This window comes from Eptesicus fuscus, chromosome 1 (genome assembly GCF_027574615.1).
Source record: "Eptesicus fuscus isolate TK198812 chromosome 1, DD_ASM_mEF_20220401, whole genome shotgun sequence".
NCBI classification, from domain to species: Eukaryota; Metazoa; Chordata; class Mammalia; order Chiroptera; family Vespertilionidae; genus Eptesicus; species Eptesicus fuscus.
The window spans coordinates 51086749-51101863 of NC_072473.1; the positions used below are offsets into that span (position 1 = coordinate 51086749).

The window sequence follows — 15115 nt, forward strand, 5'->3', positions numbered from 1 at the left end:
CAGGAAATGAGTGGAGGGGGACAATGGGGGTCAGGGAAAGGGGATATTTATAATACTGTCAACAGTAAAGGTTTAAAAAATAAAAAAAAATTATAAAGTATCTTATAAATATTTTTTAAAAGAGGGAGATTTATCTCAATAACAAGCAAACATTCCTGGAAGAATTTGAAGGAGGAACTAACAGTCATTCAAATGTCAATATAGCCTAGTTCAGTGTTTCTCAACTCTGGCTACTAATAGAATCACCTGGGGACATTTTAAAAAATGGATGCCTAGGCCCCACCCCTAATCAATTAGGGAAGAATCTCTGGTGATGTAACTCAGGCAGGAGAATTTTCTGAAGCTCACAATTTGCAGCTTAAACTGAGATCCACTGGCAAATGGGTCCGGAAGTCAGGCAGCCCTGATTTCAAATTCTAGATTGAATTTGTCTCCTCCACATACTGTGAGACTTTGGAGTAGTTATATAATCTGTCTAGGCCTCGCTTCCCTTATCTTTGAAATGGTAACAACAATGATACATACCTCATATGGTTGTGCTGAGGATTAAACGAGTTAATACATATGGATCTCTTTAGCACTATGCCTGGCACACAGTGTAAGTGCTATGAGTTCTAGTTTTGATATTTATAGCCTGTGCTCCAACCTCATTCAGAGGGAGAAATCGACCTTATAGGGAGAAGAGAAGGTACAGCATGGAGTCTGCCTTATCACCAGTCTTGCCCTAACTTTATAACACCAGATTCCCAGTGGCTGGCCTGTTTTCTCAGATGATCGTCGGTTTGGGTTCCTGACACATGACTTTTTACAGATGGCCCTCCTTAATGAAAAATGGTTTCCCCTAGAGACCACACATGCCTATTTCTCTTTTCAACATCCATGCCTACTTTAGTGCTGTGGACTAGGTTTGGTTGCTGCTTTAATAACAAGCAACAAAGCCTGTCAAGTAGGTCAGATCTCATCTGCCCACTTTCACCTATGCCCGTGGTCAGCAAACTGCGGCTCGCGAGCCACAAGGAGCTCTTTGGCCCCTTGAGTGTGGCTCTTCCACAAAATACCATGGCCTGGGCGAGTCTATTTTGAATAAGTGGTGTTAGAAGAAGTTTAAGTTTAAAAAATTTGGCTCTCAAAAGAAATTTCAATTGTTGTACTGTTGATATTTGGCTCTGTTGACTAATGAGTTTGCCGACCACTGACCTAAGCCTTACCCAGCTAGGTCCCACCTGACACAAATCTTACTTGTGAAGCCTTGCAGAAAAGAAAACTGCCAGATTTGTATATTCACTGTCTTTCTGGAACAAAGGGCACAGATAAGACAAATAACCCCAGATTTGTCATCTAATGGATCAGGAAGAAGTTAGTGAAAAGAGCTTGGGCATCTATCTTCACTGTGTATAATCTATATTAGTGACAGAGCATCTGAAAAAAACTAAAGATGTGCCTGCATGTGTTTTGTACTTTGTATTAGTTTCCTGTGGCTGCTGTAATAAATTACCACAGGCTTGGTGACTTTAAAACAACACACATTTTTTCACAGTTCTGTATGTCCGAAGTCCAAAATCAGTCTCCCTGAGCCAAAATCAAGCTGTCAGTAGGATCATGCTCCCTCTGGAGGCTCTAGGGGAGAATCCAGTCCTTTCTTCTTTCAGTTTCTGGTGGCTGCCAGCATTCCTTGGCTTGTGGCTGTATCACTCCAATCTCTGCCTTCATGGTTGCATTGCTTTGTCAATGTTCTCTCTGACTCTCTCATATAAGGGTACATGTGATTGCATTTAGGGCCCACCCAGATAATCCAGGATAATCTGCCCACCTCAAGATCCTTAAATTAGTCTCATCTGCAATGTCCTTTTCTGCTATATAAGATAGTATTCACAGGTTCAGGGGTTTCAGATGTAGATATATTTCAGGAGTTATTATTCAGCTGACCCTCACTCCAGAGTGTTTTCTCCTTGCCTTGTTACCTCCTGCCTGAGAAATGAGGCCATTCAAGCTTCATGAATTTTGTTTGTGTCTCTTCTACATGTGTTTGTGGTTTTTTTGCTGTCTTTTATTCATTTGAATTGCCATTTCAGGTTCCTGAACACTAGTGACCTGGGAATTCTAGCATTCTTATGCAAGATTCCCTTTCTTTGGCTGTTTGAATCTGGACTTCACTTGGGCAGGCCTTTGAAGGGGCTGAATGGTTTGTTTCTCTAGAGCAGTGGTTCTCAACCTTTTTAATGCCTCGACCCTTTAATACAGTTCCTCATGTTGTGGTGACCCCCAACCATAAAATTATTTTCGTTGCTACTTCATAACTGTAATTTTGCTACTGTTATGAATCGTAATGTAAATATCTGTGTTTTCCGATGGTCTTAGGCAACCCTGCTAGTGGTTCTCAACCTGTGGGTTGAGAACCGCTGCTGTAGAGCCTAAGACCATTGGAAAACACAGATATTTACATTACGATTCATTAACAGTAGCAAAATGCTATCTCACTTGCCCTGATTCTCCCTACCCCAAGATGATCTAAGAAATAGTACAGGCATAGCAGTTAGTGTGCTTGGATTAGAGCTCTGGGTTTCTCATTAGGTTGCTGCATAACTTTTACAGGTTACTCTATCTTCTAAACCTCAGTTTCCTCTTACACTAAAATTTAGAAGGGAGCGTTTAATCATAATAGTTATATTAGCAGGCTGTTGTGAGGATTCTGGGAACAGTGAGTGTATGTGAAGGGGTTTATAAAATATAAAGTACTGTAGCCTGGTCTAGTTGTTAATCTTAGCTAACCATTCACTCAGCCTTTTTCTTCCTTGCCCACTCTTCAGCTTCCTGCAGGCTATTTCATGCTAATCTTTTGTTTTAGCTAATCAATCCTGATTATTTCATTGTTTCATGACTCATTCCTTGCCCTACACACATCAGGCAACAATTGTTTCTCACCTATTGTTCTGTTTCCAGTCAATCTCTTGCCAGTCATACATCAACATTTGCAAACAACCACATTAATAGAGAAGCACTACTTCAAAGGGGGTTTATTTATCACCTGTCCAAATTTATACCCAGTCTGGATGAAATTTCTCTATTGAGTTCCAGCCACTCATGCAATCAATTCATATTTATTGAACATCGACTATGTACCAGGTACATAATTAAGCACTAGAGATTCAGATGAGAATAATACAGTCTTACCTTGGCCAGTGTGGTTCATATGGTTGGACATCATCCCATGCAGAAAGGTTGCCATTTGATTCCTGGTCGGGGCACATGCCTGGGTTTCGGGCTTGATCCCTAGTAGGAGGTGTGCAAGGGGCAACTGATCCATGTTTCTTTCTTCCTCTCTCTAAAAGTCAATAAAAAATATTTTTAAAAAGACAGTCCTGATTGCCTGTTTAATAGTTGCTGGTGCTGCACTTCCGCTTCTCTCCCAGCGAGAGAGACACGAGTGGCCAGGCCCAGCCGTGGCCGCAGCACAGCCGCTGCGACGGCACGGAGCAGCCAGACACAAAGAGAGGGGCTGTTTGCGGGGTGGGGTGGGGGGTTCGCTATATGGGATGACGATTCGAGGGCCAGCACCAGCTCTTCCTCATCTTTGTCCTCCAACCAGCCAACCGAGAAAGAAACAAACACCCCCAAGAAGAAGGAGAGTAAAGTCAGCATGAGCAAAAACTCCAAACTCCTCTCCACCAGCGCCAACAGGATTCAGAAGGAACTGGCCGATATCACTTTAGACCCTCCACCTAACTGCAGTGCTGTTCCCAATGGTGATAACATCTATGAACGGAGATCAACCATCCTAGGGCCTCCAGGATCTGTGTATGAGGCTGGTGTATTCTTCCTTGATATCACTTTTACACCAGAATACCCCTTCAAGCCTCCGAAGGTTACATTTCGGACAAGAATCTATCACTGTAATATTAACAGTCAAGGAGTTATCTGCTTGGACATATTGAAAGATAATTGGAGTCCAGCACTAACCATTTCTAAAGTCCTCCTTTCTATCTGCTCACTTCTTACAGACTGTAATCCTGCCAACCCCTTGGTGGGAAGTATTGCCACTCAGTATATGACCAACAGAGCAGAACATGATAGAATGGACAGACAGTGGACCAAGAGATACGCTACATAAATTGGGTTTTCACAATTCTTTTTTTTTAAATATATTTTATTGATTTTTTACAGGGAGGAAGAGAGAAGGATAGAGAGTTAGAAACATCGATGAGAGAGAAACATCGATCAGCTGCCTCTTGCACACCCCCTACTGGGGATGTGCCCGCAACCAAGGTACATGCCCTTGACCGGAATCGAACCTGGGACCCTTGAGTCCGCAGGCCGACGCTCTATCCACTGAGCCAAACCGGTTTCGGCAGGTTTTCACAATTCTTACATTATTTGTCTGTCACAGAGAGCTGCTTATGATTTTGAAGGGGTGGGGGAGGGTGGGAGTTGGTAAAGAGTAGCATATTTCTATAACAGATATTATTCAGTCTTATTTCCTAAGATTTTGTTATAACTTAAGAGATCTTGTTACATTAGACAGAATTGGTAATAGCAACATTTAAATTGACATTAGTTCTGCAATATAAGCTAAAATGTAGTACAGAGAAGAATAGACTTTGGATTCAGTTGCTTGTAGTCTATACATTTAAGCCAGCTTAATTTTGTGCAGGTTACACACATGGCCATTTCTGTGAAAGTCCTTCCAGACTGCATACTTTTTTGTTTAGAAAAATTGAAACTTGTTTTCCCTTCTTGGAAGGGAATATTGCTATTTAACAGTTTTTATAGATTGTCATCTCATATGTTAAATGGACATGTGGCTTATAAGATACTTATAGGAAATGAATAGTATGTATTTTATATGCCAATCTACTTTATTGTGAAAAGATTAGAGGTTTGAATCAGGACTTGTGAAAACCTGTAGTAAAATACCTTAAGCTGTTAACTGTAAGACATGGAATAGGAGTTGCTCAGTGGATTGGTTATATGTCGCAGACTACTTAAGTCTGCATTTGTTACTGTGCTAATAAACAATATTAAAACAAACAAACAGGCCGAGACCGGTTTGGCTCAGTGGATAGAGCGTCAGCCTGCGAACTGAAAGGTTCCAGGTTCGATTCCGGTCAAGGGCATGTACCTTGGTTGCGGGCACATCCCCAGGAGGGAGTGTGCAAGAGGCAGCTGATCGATGTTTCTCTCTCATTGATGTTTCTAACTCTCTATCCCTCTCTCTTCCTCTCTGTAAAAAAAATCAATAAAATAAAAAAATAAATAAATAAATAAAAAGACAGTCCTGGTCTTTGGCCTCAGGGAGTGCATAGGCTGGCTAGTAGAAGAGTCATACAAGTAAACAAGTGATTCGAGTTTAGTGTTAAGTACCATTAGAGGAAAGCACAAAGTTTTGTGAGACCAAATGGAGAGGCGGTTCTCTCTTGAATACACATTCTCACTGAGATGTAGTCAAAACAGAACTTCCCAAAGAGATGGTACTCTTAGAGGGTGATACCTAAACTGAGGTCTAAAGGATGAGTAGAAATTAGGTGAGGTGGGAAAAAATTTTCCATGCAGAGGGAATAGCATCTATTCTGGAGGAACTAAAAAAAAGTTTAGTGTGGCAGGAGTGTGGAGTGTGAGGAGGGAGCTGGTGAATGGTGAGCAATGGAGGATGAGGCAGGAGAGAGAGGCAGCAGCCTGTACTGGTCCATATTCAAAACCATGTTTTGACTTTAATTCCAGGGAAATGGGAAGCCACTGAAGAGTTACCAAGAGTTAGATATCATATCTGCACTAAAAAAAATTCTTCTCACTGTTTTATAGGGAACAGATGGGAGGGAAAAAAGAAATGGATCAAGGAGACCAGTTGGGAGCCCCATGCAGGGATCCAGATGAGAGAACATGGTGACTCAGATAGGTTGTTGACAATGGGGATGGAGCAAGTTAGAGCAATGTAATAGAGATTTAAGTGGTAACATTGACAGGATTTTCTTGGTGATCTGATAAGATTTCTAGTCATCTGGGTGGGCAGCAATGCCATATATTGGGATAGGAAACACTGGAGGAGGGGCAGGGCATAAGAAATTAGTTAATTGAGTTTTGACATATTAATTTTAAGGTGTCCACAAAACATTCAAACAGATTTGTGGATGTGCAGAGCTGAACAGCAGGAGAGAGGGAGACAGACACAGAGAGAGAATGTGGAGTCAAATGATCATTGAAGCCATGCAGTTGAATGGAATGGCCCAAAGAAAATGTATAGAGAGAAATAGAAATGAGGAAAGGGGCTGAGGACAGAGCCTTGAGGAACTCGAGTGTTTAAAGAATGAGGCAAGGTAGGAACACAGAATTTGCCCCATAGTAAATACATAATAAGTGCTGCTGAATGAGTGAAGGGAGACTTGGAAAAGGCTAGAAATAATTAAACCTCTTTGGAATGGGGAAAAAGAGAGACAAGGCTTCAGAAAGGAGGTCAGGCTGAGCTAAATCGTGAAGGATGACTAGGAGTTCACCGGGAAGACAAGGAAGGAAAATTTCATTTCAAGAATAAAAAGCATGTTCAAAGGTTCAAAAACAAAAAAGTCCTGACCTTTGTACATGGATTCCTCTAGATTCCACCTGTGTATTTTCCCCTTATAATCTGGCTGTGTACCTTTAATAAATCCCTGTAATAAATCTTTGCCATGAGTATGAAAAAACAGTCATGGTGTACTCAGTGCAGATTTTCTGATTTACTGTACCTGTATTCATGGCTCTCTCCATAACAAAGGGGGCCTAGATTTAGAATGGTAAATACATTTCATGTTGCATTCCACCTGAATGGTTGGGATTGCTTAGGGTGATATGTTGAGAAGGAGTCTGAGTCTGCAAGTAGACTCAGTGGTAGAGTGCCACGGATGAAGGAGAAAAGAGTTGTAGTACACGTGCCTTATATTTGTCATCCTGACCCTTTTGTTTTCACCAGTCCCTCGTCATCTGAACCCCTGCGTGTAATGATGGGATGTCTTGCATCATGAATTGGCAACTAATTGTGTATTGGCCACTCTTCACTCCTACAGGATATGGTCTTAATGAGAGAATGAATATTTTTATGAGAATTTAGCCACTGATCAAACATTGACTGAGTATGTACTACATACCAATAACTAAAACTAGCCCCGATGGGTTTCATATAAAATATATGATTGTTCACTCAGTCACAGAATTCTTTGATTTGAACTAAAAGAGTTGATTCCAGACTTTGGGTTCCATGTTGAAAGGAATCATGGCCATCTTTATCCACAAAGCATGGGCAATATCCAGATTTAACTCAAAGGCACTAGCATACAGTAAGGGTCTGTTTATTGTGATATGGTTCTATTTTTTTAACCTTAGCTTATGCTGTATTTACTGGCCCGGTGAGCTCAGAAAAAAGAGCTGCTTACTCTTCCAAAAACTTGTAGCTATATAAGCATAGTTAGCACAGTCTAACATCCTTTTTCTCACATAGCAACTGTTCCAAGCTTGTTTTGTGTCCATCTCTTATTTCTATTGCACCCATCATCTTTCTATTCTGTATTGCTTCTAATAGTCACTGCATGACTGTTCTGAGTATTGGGGTGGTGAAAGTCTTCTTATATTGCAGACCCGAAGTGAGTGACAAAGAGGGCTCACCTGAACACTTATAGAAGGCTCCAGGGCCAGTTCTGGGGACTCAAGTTTGCCAATCAGTCCTCTCCAGAAAGCTGGCTATAAAATAGGTAATCACCACAGGCCAGAACACCAAAATTAAAATGAACCCTTTCAAGGCCTGGGAAATTGGAAATGGCAGAGTGAGGATTTTAGCAGCTGATAAATGGAAGTGGGGAGGTAGAGGTGAGTGAGTTTGGGAGCTGAGACATCCAGAGGGTCTCATAACCAAGCAAGAGGCAGGGTGTGGGGTGGAGTGAAAAGAAAATCAGGTGAAGCTCCCTGCCAAATCGCATTTGCTCATCAATGCATATGGGTATAAAGAGTTATTTTTTTTATTGAAGTGTGTTGTACATGGGGAAATAGTTGAGGCAGGGGGAAAACTTTGAGAACCACTGGCCTAAACAGTAAATCGGTCTCAAGGGAGTGAGTTAGGGACTCAGTAAAGAAAGTTTTTTATTGTTTTTACTGGGATTGTAGAATTCAAAACTTGTAGTATAGAAATCTTTGTGCTGTTACTATTTTCTATAATTATTTTCTGTTTTCTCTTTAGATTTAGTAAAATCCCTTTAGAGAATGTAAGCTACACGAACAAACCCCAGAAAATTGGACCCTTTTTTTTTTTTTTTTCAGTGTGGGCCCGATTTTTAAAGGGCAAGTGGAATACCCCAGAGGTTTGGGCATCATGCATTCATTTATTCATTCATTTATCAAACAGTTAATTACTTCCATGTGCTATATTCTGAAGATTCAAAAAGGACTAAGACACATCAAGGAACTTAGATTCTAATAGATGAGACATTGGGGTAAACAATAGGTATACTAAATTATTAGAAATGGTGCAAAGAGCCCGGCTGGCATGGCTCAGTGGTTGAGAATCAACCTATGAACTAGGAGATTGTGGTTCAATTCCTGGTCAGGGCACATGCCTAGGTTGCTGGCTCCATCTCCAGTAGGGGGCATGCAGGAGGCAGCCGATCAATGATTCTCATCATTGATGCTTCTATCTCTCACTCCCTTTCCCTTCTACTCTGATATTAATAAAAACATGTTTTAAAAAATAAAATAAAAATGGTGCAGAGATATAAATATAATCAGGGTAGAGAATGATGTAATACTTAAGGTAAGTAAGTAAGTTGCGGTAACATATCAACTCCCAAATATAAAGGATTTAATGCAACAAAAATCTATTTCTTGCTCACATCGAAGTTTATTGTAAGTCAGCTTGGGAAGACATGCTGTACTCCACAAAGTTATTTAGAGATCCAGGCCTGTTCTATCTTCTATTAAAGATTACTAAGCATCACCTCGCTGTCATATGGGGAGAGCCAGAGTGGGGAAAATATGTCTTCTCATAGTTATTTTATCCCAGAAGTGACATAGCATGTGGTTATACGGCACCATATAAATGCAAGAGGGCTGAGGAGAATATTTGAAAACAGGGTTTGGTGAATATGTAGCTAGACTTCCCCAGATGGAATGATCATGTCTACCTGGAAGAGGCAGGAAAGGCTTCATAGAGGAGATGACCCTTGAAGAATATCTAAAGAGAAGTAGGTATTGGGAGTTAGAGTGAAATAATGCTATGAGGAAAATGAAACCCCTAGAGGATGAAGTTGGGGTTGCTATTACAGCCATATCTTTCCATCTGAAAAGTCTCTTTCCAGAACTCATTTGGCTTAGATCATTTAACTCTCCTCCATGCCACAAACCTTCTTTCCCATTCATCCCGAAAGTCTCTGTTTAAATGTCATTTCATCTAAAGAGTCTTACCTGATTAATAGACTAGGGGAGGTTGTCCTGCTATGTGATCTTATAGTATCCATTGTTTTTGTTGAAACTATCTAAATGCCTATCTTTCTTCTTATACTGTAATACCATCAGGACAGGGACCATATCTACTTTTACTCATCATTGTATCTCTAGTGATTAGCACTGTGCCCATCACATAGTAGGTCCTTGATAAGTATTTGTTGAATGAATAAATCTGCCTTCCCAAATAATCCTCTCTTATAGCACCTTTTCTCAGTCATTCATGTGATTTATCAGTCAGCAGATATTTAGTTCTCCTTAAATGCTAGATATTATTTTGTATACTGGAGTTAGTGATAAATGAAACACTGTCCTTTTTATCGTAATTGCCAGTGTTTCAGTTCCCTTGAGAGAAGGGTGGGTCATCCAACTCATCCCAGTTTTCCAAGGGCTTTCCTGGATTTGGCTCTGAAAGTATCATATCCCAGGAACCCCCCTCCCCCATCCCTAACACACACAGCCCTTGGCAATTCAGGATGGTTGGTTTCTCTAGAGTAGAGTCTGTGTCTTATCTCTATCCCAGACATCTAGCATTATGCCTGAATCAGGGTAAATTTGGAATGAATGTATGTTTTTTTAAATCTTTATTTTTGAAAGTATTACATATTGGATGTTGAGTTCAGGAGGGTAGGTTGGTGGGATATGGATGTGGACTTGGATGAGTGAATGAATGGCTGGGTGGGTGAATGGACATGCTTACTTTGGAAACTTTTCAGAATCTAGAGGAAAAGAAAATAAACACTTAGCTCAAACACTCTGGAAAAGTCTATAGTAAAGGGCTGGGAGAGAGGAGACAGCCTTTTAGAAGTAAGGTAGTAACACTCTCTTTATTCACTTGTCTTAGTAAGGTTGATCTGGAGTATTCTATAGACCCAGAGGAGAATGATTGGCCACTGAACAAAACTCCCAGCTAGGATAATGGGTGTCAGGGTGAATTAGGACAGAAAATCCTTGTTCTGCTTTGCCAGTCACTGGGATTAATATCCTCCAGCTACATCCTCTGGGGGGTGAGGCAGGGGTCAAGATATAAATTAATATTTTCAAGACCTTTGATACTTTGGGGGAGGGGAATGTGACAAGCTTTGAAGCTATTGCATGAAGGAGAATTGTGTAGAGGTGAGAAAATAGCCAGAACTTTATAATAATTACATCTAATTATATTTTTAATCATTTCATGGACAGAATATAGCTAATAAAATCTCATTTACTTTTTTTCCTTCTTAGATTACTATGGAAAGCAGTCAAAATTTTCATTTCATTATTTTAAGTGTTGTTATTTAAGTCTCCTCCCCTGTTTATGATCTCCTCACATTATAAAAACAGCTCTGATACCAACCATCAGTATGTTTTGACCACTAGTTAGAGCCCTTAATGTTTTAGTAAGATGTTCCTTGGGATATGTCCGCTCTATTTTCTTGTCTTTTTCTTGTGACTTTGTTAAAGGTCACAGTCTATGATGGGTAGAACTTTATGCATTGCCCCACCAAGACCTGGGAAAGATGGAATCTTCCTAGTGTTCATCTTCTGAGGCTCTCTAGAAGATTTGGGGTGGAGAAAGCAAATTGAGATGTTATACTCCTCTTCCTTGCCTCCTATAGAAACTAGTACCTAATCAGAAAAACTGCCTGCCTCTGTGCTTGGATTGCCCTATAAATCTAAAATTAACTTCCAAGGTTGTTGCAAGGATCAAATGAGATAATATAAGAAATCTCTTAGCACACTGCCTGACACAAGTGGGCTTTTGACAAGTCAGTTCACTCCCTCTTCTTCTTTAAGGAAGGAGCTGTACATTATTTATTTATTTTTGGATCTCCTACACGGAGCTTGGCATGCAGTGGGCCTCAAATGTTTGCCAAATTGAACTGTCAAAGAACCATGGTCACACCGAGAGATGATGTTAGGCAAAGGCTCAATTATGCCAACATGGTGTAAAACAGGAAACAGAAAGATAGGATGGCAAGAAAGCATTTACAGAGTTAAATACAAGCCATGTCCAACTCATCATTTCTGTCTTTACTGATTCTGTACTATGTCTTTTCTTCACTTTTTGTTCACATTGCACCACTGGCATATTTGTATCCTGGAATTTTCATATAATATTTATATTTGTCACCCCAACTGGATTATAAATTCCTTGAATGCAGAGAATGTGCCTTATGCATTTGTATCTCCTATACCTAGAATAATTCTTGGCATATAAGTACCCTCTTGATTTTTTTAAAAAATAGTTGAGCTATTTTCACTTACTTTGACATACCTTTTGTGAAAAACTTCTACCTAAAATAAATATTTTTTTTTTCTTTTAGAGAGGAAGGAAGGGAGAGAGAGCACCAGAGAAAAACATCAATCAGTTGACTCCCCCATGCACCATGACCAGGCATCAGACACGAAACCTGGGTATGTGCTCTGACCAGGAATTTAACTTCCAAACTTTTGGTGTACAGGACGATGCTCCAACCAACTGTGCCACACCAGCCAGGGCTAAAATGAATCTTTATTTTCAACATAATTGGAAGTTCTTTTAAGGGTGGAAGCCAAGTGTCTCCTATAGGGCCTAGCACAGAGTTGGCCTCCCAGTGGGTGCTAATTGCATATTTAATCGATTAATGCATATTTGCCCACAATAGAGAAATGTCTTTCCACATCATAAAGAACTTTTCTGTGTGAGCTAAAAATATATGAGGTTCTGATATGGTCTGTCAATGCCATGCCCTATCAGATAAAATTTGATTCCAATAAAACCAAAGAACAAATATAGTTTTCTTCTGAAAAAAAAATGATGTTACTGTTTTCATTAAAATAAAAAAGCAACAGATCACCCCAAATCCTACAATCCAGAAATGATCATTATTAATATTTAGTGAACATCATTTCGGGCACCTCTGTATGTACTTATTCAGAAAAGAGATGGATGACTGTGTAGATAACAATGATTTTATGAAAATAGGATCATAATGTGCAAGCCAGTTTTATTAAAAAGTATTCAATCTAATTTCACTTGAATTTAACAGGAGACTGAAGTGAAACCAAAGGAATTTCTAACTTTTAGATAAATATTATTTCACCTCAAAAGATACTGACTCCACACTATGAAAGATAAGATTACACTGTTATATCTCCTCTCATCTGCTCTCCCACAAGCTCCAGGTTTTTATTAGTTATATCATTACTCTGTCAATACTGTTAACTATTACATGGTGCTTTTTTACCAGCATCACTTAAATTATATAGGAGGTGTATATGTAGTATAAATATTTATTTACTTAAATGAAATAAGTGTTCCACCTGTATTGTTTTACCGTGGTTTATCTATTCCAAGATTTTTATTTATTTATTTATTTATTTACTTATTTATTTATTTACTTATTTATTTATTTATTTACTTATTTATTTTTATTTTTTTTTCTTTTTAAATTTCTTTATTGATTAAGGTGTCACATATTTGTCCTCATCCCCCCATTCCCATCCCCCCCCTCCCCACGCATGCCCCAACTCCTTGTTGAACTTAACCGTTGGATAGGATCATATGCATGCATACAAGTCCTTTGGTTGAACTCTCCCCCTCCCCCCACCCTCCCCTATCCTCCCTCTGAGGCCCGATAGTCCGATCGATGCCTCCTTGCTTCTGGTTCTGTTCTTGTTCCTCAGTCTGGATTTATTTATTTTTATTGAAGTATTATATGTGTACATATCTTACCATTGCCCCCCACCCCACACCCATATATGCCCTCACCCCCCAGAGTTTTGCGTCCATTGTTTATGCTTATATGCATGCATACAAGTCCTTCGTTTGATTTCTTATCTCCCCCACCTCTCCCTAACTTTCCCCCTGTAATTTGAGAGTCTGTTTGATGCTTTACTGTCTCTGTATCTATCTTTTTGCTCATCAGTTTATAATGTTCTTTATTATCCATATATGAGTGAGATCATGTGGTATTTTTCTTTCATTGACTGGCTTATTTCACTTAGCATAATGTTCTCCAATTCCATCCAGGTTGCTGCAAATGTTGAGAATTCCTTCTTTTTATGGCAGCATAGTATTCCATTGTGTAGAAGTTTGATTTTTATCTTGGTTGGCTGGATTTTGGAGAAGGTTTTATGACAGCTGTATTCCCTGAGTTCTGCCTGTAGCGTTTTTATTTGAAAAAGTAGTTTGCTGGGTGTGATATATTTGAGTCTCACATAAACTTTCTCTCAACATTTTACAGACCTGTTCCATTGTCTTCTGGTGTTGAATAGTGCTGTGAAGTCTGGAGCCAAGCTGATTTTTCATTCATATAAACAGCTTGCTTTTTTTCTGTATATACACCTGGAGAATCACGTCTTGATGTTCAAAAGCTTACTAACAATAGGTCTCAATATCAGTTATGCTTTTTAATTTTTTTTGTGGAGCACAGTATATCCTTTCTGTCTATAGATTTGTTTCTTTCATTTTAGGGATAATTTTATCTATTGTATTCCTAAATATCTTTTCTGTGCAATTTATTGAATTCTCCATAGACTTTAGGAACCTTACCCAGCCTAGTTAGTTTGTCTTCATTTTCCATGACTATTATACTACCTATAATTGAATTAATAGCTTTATCCTTTAGCTTTGATTCACTATGATTATCACAATATTTTCTTTCATGTCAGTGATTCTATTTTCAGTTGTGGCTATTTTGAACCACACTGTTTCTAATTAATTTATTAGTTCTGAAATAGTATTGTTTTAGTTCTTACTTTGCTTCTTTAATTCTGCCATATTCTCATTCTACTGTTTATTATCTTGTCTTTGTATTCTGTTTATTGAATTCCTGTTGAATTCTACATGTCAAATACTCAGAATTTCAAAATTTTCTTGTGTTTCTTGAGTTATGTATTCTTCCATACATTTTTTAAATTGAACTTTTTATTAAGATCATTGTAGCTTCACATGAAGTTGTAAGAAAGTATAAAGAAAGGTCCCGTGTACACTTTACCCAGTTTCCCCAAAAGGTGACATCTTGCAAAACTACAGTCATGTGCCCCATAACGATGTTTCAGTCAAAGACAGATGACATACACAACAATGGTCCCATAAAGTTCTAACAGAGCTGAGAAATTCCTATTGCTTAGTGAAGTAGTAATCATCTTAACACCATGCACAATGCATTACTCAAATGTTTGTGGTAATGCATGTGTAGACAACCCTACTGAGCCTATTTTTATATTGTACACTTTCTGTTTAGATACACAAATGCTCACCATTGTGTTAACAATTACCTATAATATCAATACAAAAACACGTTTGTATTCTAGGAGCAATAGGCTATCCCATACAGCCTAGGTGTGTAGTAGGCTATATCATCTAAATTTGTGTAAGTGATATTCATCCAGCATCAAAACTGCCTAACAAGGCATTTCTCAGAATGTATCCCTTTTGGTAAGTGACACATGAATGCATAGTACAAGTCACAACCAGGATGCTGACATCAATACGATTTATCCATTTCCTTCAGATTGTCCCACTTTCACTTATACTCATTTGTGTACGTGGGTTTACTTTTATGCAATTTATCCCATGTACAGGTTTGTATATTCATAACCATAGTAGAATACAGAACAGTTCCAACACCACAAGGATCCCTTGTGTTGCCCTTTTATAACCACATCTGCCCACCTGATCTCACCATCCCTAACT

General features: G+C 39.1%; 1 protein-coding gene across 1 annotated transcript; it reads left to right on the forward strand.

Moving 5' to 3' along the window:
- Window positions 1–582: 582 nt before the first annotated feature.
- LOC103299118 (ubiquitin-conjugating enzyme E2 E1-like) lies at window positions 583–4415 on the forward strand. The gene is made up of 3 exons (XM_054718895.1): window positions 583–598; window positions 3411–4113; window positions 4350–4415. Exons 1-2 carry the CDS (start codon window positions 583–585, stop codon window positions 4106–4108), a joined length of 714 nt encoding a protein of 237 aa, XP_054574870.1. The 3' UTR covers window positions 4109–4113; window positions 4350–4415.
- Window positions 4416–15115: the final 10700 nt, after the last annotated feature.